Raw genomic sequence first — 9,713 nt, 5'->3', positions numbered from 1 at the left:
CTTATGCCTGTGTTTGCTGAGATGTTCCACTATGACAGTTAGCCTGGCCCTGCTGCTTCTGGAACTCACTATTACCCATGCATTGCTCAGTTCTTTTATCTGCCACTTTGCCTGCTTGAACTCGTCTGCACCCGGGTCCAGGCCCAATGCACTTGTATTCCAAGCAGTTTTTCCACCACCCACCTTGTGTCCTGCCTGATCTGCGTCTGTACATTTTCATGAACTTTTGAAGTACTTTTGAAACACTCGTGTATAGGCGCGTTATCATATCATATCATAAGGAGTCTGCTCTAACTGCCATGCTCTTCCTCTAACATGCACTTGTGATCCATTATTTGCAGCCCAATGCTCCAAGTCTCCTCTCCCCAAGCCCCCCCCTTTGCACCCATTTTAATGTTACTTGATCCTTTGAATGACCACTGTATTTCCCTCATCATTTGGGGGTTCTATGAAACAGCAACTTCGGTTGGGTGATATTGCATGTAAATATGTTCTCTATAAAGCGCTTTGGTGTAGAACGCTATATATAAACACAAATCATTTTCATTATGATTAACATTTCTCGTATTTTTTATATTTATTCATCTATAATGCGCCGGAACCCGCAGGCATCAGGGCGCAAAAAGGTTGCTGGGAGCAAGACAGATCTGGAAAATGGTTATTCATTTCATTATTAAGAATCAAACAAAAAAAAACTGTAACATAAGTGCAGTTTGGTAGAGAGTTGAATAACATGGCTTGGGCAGCTCACCCTTCCTAATTGATGCTCTTTACCAGGAGAACAAGGCAAGCTCCAGACCCACTAAAGGCACCGACAAGAAAAGATACAGGAAACTGGCTTGTTTATTGAATCGATCATACATTAACATACGAGTCCCCAATCCCACATTCGACTTAGAGTAGGGCAGACTGCAAATATATCACAAAGTTGCGTGGCTTGTACCCGGCAACCAGTGTTGATTCCTTGGGCGAGGGGGGCGGTCAGCTCCTGCTTGCAGGAACAGTGCAATATGTCATTAGCACAGTCGCTGCTTATGGGGACAAAGCAGGTTAGCATGACAGTGCTAAACCCTGTATTGGGGAGCCATCAGGCCTCATAATAAGTATGGCGGTAAGGCAACAACGATGCCGGGATCGCTACCGGCACTGTTGCTACTGTAGCGCCATACTACGAGTCATGCTCGCGGGCACCCGTGAGCACAACTCGTGGATGCACCAGCACGTTATGAACGGTGCCGATGCGTCCGAGCTCCCCATTCCCATTCAACCCTATGGTGCCGAATGGGGATGGGCAGTCCCTTATTGCCGGCACCCGCAAATGGGCAATTACCGGGTCACCCGACCTTGGCATGACCCAGTAATTTCCCATTCTCAGGTGCCGGTAAAATCAAGGGTTCGGAGGCCGCCGTGCCTTGGTTACCAGCACAGCTACTGCCAAACCCGTAATTAGGCATTCTGTGTGTGTTTATGTGTGTGTGTGTCTGTATGAGTGCGGGTGTTAAAAGAAAATGCAAATGAACAATTATACATAGAAGACCAATGAGATGTCTCTCCAACAGTCCTTTTGTTTCCGAGAGAGCAATCGCTACACGCGTGAACTTAGAGTTCTGTGGGCAACCCTAATGTGACATATTTCCAGGCATGGGAGGGATGGTCAGCAGGGTACCTGGGTCTGGATTTGATGTAGTAAAAACCAAGGCTGCACCTTAACTGGCAAATCTCTGGTTATGGGCACCTATGCCCAGACTAATGATGCCTACATGGGAACCCCTGGGTACAGAACCGATCTTTGTACATGCCTTAAAGAGCCAACATGGAGGCGGGACTAATGGAGCAGCACGCACTTATCACGCAGGAACTACTAAGATGGACATGATCTCTTAGCAAAGAAGAAACGATGCTACATATAGCACACAGAGTTGTAAACTAAACATCGCCAGATCCTATTGGACCAAGCTCTGCTCCCCCAAACTTCGATGATTATGACGTTTTAACATTCTTCCGTTGAGAGAGGGTACAGGCTGAAGGGCCAATGTACCCTGTGAGGCGCGGACTTGCCGTCGCTGTAACTCAACTGTCGAGAGGGCACGTCACCTGCTCACTAATTGCCACATTATTTGAAGAGCTAGTCTAGTCACATACCTAACATTCATTTCATTGTAACGGACGAGTTTTGGAGCGGCAACTACAGACCAGAGTCAATAGTGATATTGTCCTCCGCCCATCATGTTTGAAGAGTTGCTTTTAATTTGTTACCATCTCTCTGATGTAACAACGCTGTGAGAATTCAACCACAGGGTCTCTATATCCTATTCAAATAACTGTTTCTATTTTTCGCATGATCCAATTAATGAGACTATATATTTTATCTAATTGTCTCTATTTATAGCATGATTTTAATGCTATTAATTGAGTCTTCTAATTATACGACATGCTCCTCATGTCTTTTTTTTTATCATGTTGTATTTATGTGTTCCTGTGAGTGCCAAAGGTTTGTATAATTGAACCAATGTAAAATAAAAATAAAAAGTTGTGTAGCTGAATAATAGATACTGCATCTAGCACCTGACAGCGTTGTTCCTGCACTGGGGCTCTTCCGCCCCTCATTCACACGCCTACTCAGTAATACTGATAGTGCGTCTCCTGAATAAACCCTGCTTAGCTGTCATTTCTCATTCACCTGCTCTCAGGGATTGTCTATTTCACAACGTCGACCACTTGCAACTGTGGGTGCACTTTACCAAGGGTAGTCTGTCTGGAGTCACTGTGAGGGGTGGAGCCAGGACTAACATGCAAGTAGTAACTTCATCCAACCCATTACCCACCAACACTTCTGAACTCTTTTTCTTCGTGGTCTAATTTCAATATATGCATGGACTTTGGCACCCATTCCCACTCTCTTCTGCAGCCTCTGCACTCTCTTTCCAATGAGCACTTTGAAGTGCCCTCTCTCCAGTATTAAGTGCCACACCAGCAAACTAAGAATGATGTTGCGTGCTTTTCTGCCCTTCTGCCTTCTGTCCCTCTCCCTTAATCCCCCAAAGTCGTTGTTAATGTAGACGCTGGTAGAAGGCGTTCAGTATATTTTTTCCTCTCAAGCGTCTTATGTTATATGTTAGGTTGTGTTATGCGATACTACTTTCTGATCCCTACACATGCACAAAGATACTTTGCAATTCACAATTTGGCCACGTCTTTCAAAATGTTCTTAATGGAAAGAACCCTACAAACCCTCCTTATAAGGTTTGGGTTTGCTTGCTATGTTCACTCGTATGGTGTAAAATGGTGCCACTTTGAATACAAGTTCGAGGGCAACTTTGGCTCACAGTCTGCACCTGTCGTTTGCGCAGAAATAAGGAAAATAATCAATAACAATCACAAAACGACTAACACTAATAAGTGCGTGAATCAGCTCTTATGATGTATGATGAGGTCAAATCCTACTAGCAAATGAAAGCTGGGAAAGTCTGGGGGCAAGGTGCGTGACATGCTACTTGGTTGGACCCCTGGGGTGTGCATAAGGCGGATCCCACTGAGATCCCTCAGCCTTTCCTTGGATGAGGCTGGGCTAGAACTCTACCCAGAGGTAGGCCCTGTGGCAGTCACAGGGCAATGTAATGCAATCACTGCAGAAGGTAGGGCTGCTTCTATAGACCTAAAAGTGCTACCTCACAACACCAGCGAGAACACCCCAAGAAAACTGTGCCCTGCACTGTGTGTGATTCAGCTCTTCCAGTCCCAGTCTGCAGATGTGACGTGCACGGCATAGAGCCCGCAAACAGTTGTCTCCTCTCAAGCTTTACACGATGAGGACGGATCCCATGACACCAGCCACCTCTCATACTGATCAGGGCTGGGGAATGGAATATGAGCAATGAGGACCCTGACATCATGCAGACTCTACCGGAAGTCAGCGAAGCGGGAGCATTGTAAACATTACTGAGGCCACTCCTCGCCACATGTGTGCTTTAATCATGAGAGAACGAGTGGACATTTGAAAACTATGGTTTTTGTCTGGACACCCTCTCTGTATTTTACCTTTGCAGAAATAAACGAGTTAGAGGCAATGGACCCTCATTCACTGCCCAGGCAGAGCTGATCTGGAACAAACTTCCTGCTGAGATGGTATGGCAGAAAATACCACCACCTTCAGGAAACGTCTTAAGACGTTATTGTTTGTTTAAAATCGTAGGTTATTTGTGTTGTCTATGTCACATATGTTGCGCCCTGATGCCTAGGGGCTCCAGCGTTTTATAAACGAATGAACAAACATCAACAAATGCACTCTCACTGTTGCATGTATCCAGGGGTGTTTCTAGGTCTGGAAAAGATCCAGTGATACTCTAATGTCTGGACTTTCGGGACTCGCGTCTACTTAGCCTTGGTTGTAGCCTCTGTGCTTCCATTCCGGCCTACAATCAAAAGACCCGGAGTTATAGCCCCCTCTGACACTCCCTAGCAGCGCCTCTGTATGTATCTACTGTTACACCTGTAAGTCATAACCCTTCTTGCTCATCCTACCCATTGTTAGGGCCAAGCTGTCTAACTTTCGAAGCAAAAGCATGGCACGGTGAAACCTAATCATTGAGTCTGCCTATTGGATATCCTCTTATAGACAGGTGGCACACCATTTGCTTGTAAGGGTGACACCTTATGAGTTGTGACAGTCAACCTTCCAAACACAATCACTGCTAATAACTGATAAGTCAGGTAATCATCAGATCAAAGACAATCACCAGATAATAGGAAACTACTCACTCTTTGTGTATGACCAAGCACACACTGTCAGCTTATACCAGACAACTGTTCATTGTGTATCATGGCCTTTCTGATACACCTTCTTTGCCAGTGCACTGAAGTGAACAACCCATCATTGTTCTAGTCAAGGGACTATTTCAAAGTTTCTAAGGGGGCTCAGGAATAAAAGTCAAAACATGGCAGGGCGGCAGGCGAGAGGTAGTAACAAAGGGCAAACTGGCAGTAGCTCCACCCAACCACTGGCACCCATTGCTTTTCCAAACCAGCAGCTACCGTGGCTCTAGGAAGCTGCACAATCGCTCTGCTCACCCTTGCCAAACGCAGGGATATTCATTCAAGTGTCTAGGTCAGAAAAGCAAGGGCATTGCAAACACTGATCCTCAGACCAGGAGAGTCGACCTCGTGTTTGGATAGTTGAAAATATGCTTCAGTGTAGCTTAAAAAACAATTACTGCACCCGTGATGAAATGCTGTGGAACCATATTTTGCAATGCGTCCCACCATGAGAAGGTGCCCCGCTCAGACTTCGGAGTGGGCGCCTCAAGAGACTTTTCCCTTCTTTTAGTGTGTTATTTCTTGGGAGATGCATACAATGTTGTTTACCTATGCATCAGAGCACAGCCACAAATTGTGAGTGTGCACCCTTCTTCAAAGGATGTCTTTTTAAAAATGGTTGTTGTGCACTGTTCAGGCACTTCACTGTGAGAGTGCAGACATGCATTGGAGGTGTGCATAACTTTTCATGCGGGTGGACAGAAACAAATTGTGAGTGTGCGCCACCCACCTCATGGGAGCACAGCCAAACCACCATTCCTTTCCATGTGAGAATGCATTCAGAAACTGTGTAGGTGTGCTCCACCCTGTGTAGGTGCACCCATCAATTGTAGGTGTTCACCCCTTCCCTTTAGCTGTACAAGCAAACATTGTAGGCGTTCCCACCCTTACTGATGTTGGGATTAAGTTTTGGGTGTGCACCCAGCTTCCCAGAGAGTGTTGCAACAATTTCAAAGTTGTATCAGGTGCAAACCCTAACAAACACCGGATTGGCTGTCACCGAAAAGAACTACTGCTAGGAAAATACTGCACAAAAGATTAAATTGGTATTGCAGTATCGTGATACACTGATCCTTGTTGATAGGTACACCTACAGCATATCGACCTTTATGAGTTTAACTACATGCACAATTTGTTCCTAGTGTCCTCGTGTCAGGAGTTTTGATTTGTGCACTGGGTCTGAAAATCTGATATCCACAAAGGAAGGAAGGGGGTAAGCTCGTTTATTGTGTAAAAATATTTACACTTTTATGAAAAACAATTAATGTGAAATTGACATGGGGGTACAGAATACTTTACATATGTAGCTGACAAGAACATTCCATAAACATCAATGATCTTGATAGGCGGTGCAGCTGGGATCAGAGCATCTCCACTTGAGTAAGCCCACAAGTTACACATTGCCCACTGTAATGTCCAAGACACTTGGCTGGCTGAAAGTGAGTGAACCAGTAACAGGGGCCGCATGACGCGCATGCTGACAAGGCAATGGTTAAAAGTACAAAACAGTGTATACCCTGTCTCTGTACCATCCTTGCTGACGCCGCGCCCAGATCCGCAGGACTTCAGAAGACACTGCAGGAAAAATACATTACCTCTTCCTGTTTACCTGAGACCCTGATAGGAACAGAAAAATGGTAAGTAAACAAGAGCTGATGAACAATATCATGACAGGAGAGAGGGCAATGGCCACCCTGAGCACAATTCTTGGGATCAAATTGATTTAGCTGGGCAGCTGGATCTCAGCTCTTCGTGTGTTTGGTCTAAGTGAAGACTAGCATTCATGTGTGCAATGGACGCATCAGTAAAACGATACCGTAGATTTCACTGAATCCAATTTCAACTACTCATAAATCTTCAAATTTCTTTTTCATTGAATTGTTTAGGTAAGTAGGTACATTTTAAAAAATAGGTGGGGTGGGGTAAGGGGATAACATAAGGTAGGGGGATGAAGCGGTGGCAAGAGTCTCCCCCCACATAATAATACATTAAGAAAATACAATTCGAATATTTCACCTTTAGGTGGTGGATTCAGTGAAATCGTTAGATAACATCTAGCCCAGTCTTCTTTTTTCTATTTCCTTGTCGGTGCCCGTATGCCTCCGGGCCCCTTTGGTTGCGCCTTATAAATAATATTATGTAATGTAATCACGGACATCCCCAATGAAATTCAATCAGACCTTTTGTGTATTTAGCTCAGTGGAATGCTTTCTATTGTCTAATGCACTTGCCCTTGTTTCCATAACATATCTATGGTTTATCTAAAGAAGTGCTGAGAGGTCTTGCAAAACACACACACGCCTACACAGGCACGCACACACACACACAACTACACAGACACGCACCCACAGACAGACACACACCCACACACACGAGTGCATGTATGTAAGGATGAATGAGAATGAATTGAAAGTAGACTTATTTAAGAAGGTCAACATTCACCCCAACAATTCAGACATTTCCATTGCCATGAATCATATAGTTGCATGTGTGGAGCTCAGATGTTCCCACAACATGGAATTGTGACTGCCTGTCTCACGTGTTCGATGTGTACACGCAAGATTAGTTGTTTTCAGCGCTGCCAATGACAAAACTATATGATATCAAGTACCGTTTATATAAAGCGTGTTTTCAAGTTTTTGGAAGAGATGGGACAGTTTGTGTTTCTGCATTCACTATGTCTTGCAGGGTGACTTTGGTCCTATTTCACAGAAGCGTTTTATAATGGCAAAACCCCATTGGAAAACGTTCCGTGAATCAGCGTCTCTCTGTCCAGGATCCAGTGCTAAAGTGGAGAGTGGGGAGAACAGTTATTTTGCTAACAGTGTGTGGCTAGTGGCTGCCCCATTTAGCCACAGAAAGCCAGACAGATACTTGAGGAACTTTTTGTAATGACCGATCTATGATCACTTGGGAGGCAAAGCTATGCGTTCACTGGTGCACTCATGTGCATTTTTAGTTTCGGTTCAGGCTGATTTGTGGGCCTGCCACCAATCTCCAACTGTCGTGAGAGGGGGAGATGGTTGAGGAGATTGACTAAGTGCTGCATTCCTGAAATTCCATGATCAGTGTGTATCCTTCCACTTGCTAGCTAGTCCACCCACCTCACAAGTATCGAATGCACATAAAGTGATGTGTAGTGCATTCCCATTCAGCAGGGTGTAGATGCTATGCAGCTGGGACATGATTCTATTCACTTTCCACAATAGGTTCACAATTCCTAGCCAATGACGTGGGACCAACCTGGTCAATGTCTGGGCCTTTGAGGACAATAGCTAGGAAATAGTGACTGTCTGGAAAATTTCTTTTCAATGCCTTTACACAGGTAGCGGCTATGTCAATGCTTGTTTTACATATGAGGCTTAATGTTTATAAGACGTCCTAACTTTTGGGGTAAGGACACTGAGATACAGAAAGAGCATGGGGTGTGTCCAGGATCGCACAGTAAATCCGAGTGCAAATGGCATGCTTACAATTCAGCTGAACCTGAGCGGCCTAGTACAAGGTAGCGGCCAAGTCAATGCTTGTTTTACATATGATGCTTAATGTTTATAAGACGTCCTAACTTTTGGGGTAAGGACACTGAGATACAGAAAGAGCATGGGGTGTGTCCAGGATCGCACAGTAAATCCGAGTGCAAATGGCATGCTTACAATTCAGCTGAACCTGAGCGGCCTAGTACAAGGTAGCGGCCAAGTCAATGCTTGTTTTACATATGATGCTTAATGTTTATAAGACGTCCTAACTTTTGGGGTAAGGACACTGAGATACAGAAAGAGCATGGGGTGTGTCCAGGATCGCACAGTAAATCCGAGTGCAAATGGCATGCTTACAATTCAGCTGAACCTGAGCGGCCTAGTACAAGGTAGCGGCCAAGTCAATGCTTGTTTTACATATGATGCTTAATGTTTATAAGACGTCCTAACTTTTGGGGTAAGGACACTGAGATACAGAAAGAGCATGGGGTGTGTCCAGGATCGCACAGTAAATCCGAGTGCAAATGGCATGCTTACAATTCAGCTGAACCTGAGCGGCCTAGTACAAGGTAGCGGCCAAGTCAATGCTTGTTTTACATATGATGCTTAATGTTTATAAGACGTCCTAACTTTTGGGGTAAGGACACTGAGATACAGAAAGAGCATGGGGTGTGTCCAGGATCGCACAGTAAATCCGAGTGCAAATGGCATGCTTACAATTCAGCTGAACCTGAGCGGCCTAGTACAAGGTAGCGGCCAAGTCAATGCTTGTTTTACATATGATGCTTAATGTTTATAAGACGTCCTAACTTTTGGGGTAAGGACACTGAGATACAGAAAGAGCATGGGGTGTGTCCAGGATCGCACAGTAAATCCGAGTGCAAATGGCATGCTTACAATTCAGCTGAACCTGAGCGGCCTAGTACAAGGTAGCGGCCAAGTCAATGCTTGTTTTACATATGATGCTTAATGTTTATAAGACGTCCTAACTTTTGGGGTAAGGCACTGAGATACAGAAAGAGCATGGGGTGTGTCCAGGATCGCACAGTAAATCCGAGTGCAAATGGCATGCTTACAATTCAGCTGAACCTGAGTGGCCTAGTACAAGGTAGCGGCCAAGTCAATGCTTGTTTTACATATGATGCTTAATGTTTATAAGACGTCCTAACTTTTGGGGTAAGGACACTGAGATACAGAAAGAGCATGGGGTGTGTCCAGGATCGCACAGTAAATCCGAGTGCAAATGGCATGCTTACAATTCAGCTGAACCTGAGCGGCCTAGTACAAGGTAGCGGCCAAGTCAATGCTTGTTTTACATATGATGCTTAATGTTTATAAGACGTCCTAACTTTTGGGGTAAGGACACTGAGATACAGAAAGAGCATGGGGTGTGTCCAGGATCGCACAGTAAATCCGAGTGCAAAT

The 9,713-nt window shown here is 44.9% G+C and overlaps 1 protein-coding gene across 1 annotated transcript in view; it reads left to right on the top strand.

The window, feature by feature from the left end:
* The first annotated feature begins 6,314 nt into the window (after positions 1 to 6,314).
* LOC138453111 (L-gulonolactone oxidase-like) overlaps positions 6,315 to 9,713 on the top strand; it is a 703,062-nt gene continuing 699,663 nt past the window's right edge. Inside the window, exon 1 of the mRNA XM_069605641.1 lies at positions 6,315 to 6,449. Within this exon, the coding sequence (XP_069461742.1) occupies positions 6,447 to 6,449 (3 nt within the window). The 5' untranslated portion in view covers positions 6,315 to 6,446. The remainder of the gene's footprint in view (positions 6,450 to 9,713) is intronic.

The sequence above is a fragment of the Ambystoma mexicanum genome, chromosome 4p (assembly GCF_040938575.1).
Source record: "Ambystoma mexicanum isolate Mex_15411 chromosome 4p, UKY_AmexF1_1, whole genome shotgun sequence".
In the NCBI taxonomy this organism is placed as follows: Eukaryota; Metazoa; Chordata; class Amphibia; order Caudata; family Ambystomatidae; genus Ambystoma; species Ambystoma mexicanum.
This window is presented reverse-complemented; position numbering and strand designations above follow the sequence as displayed.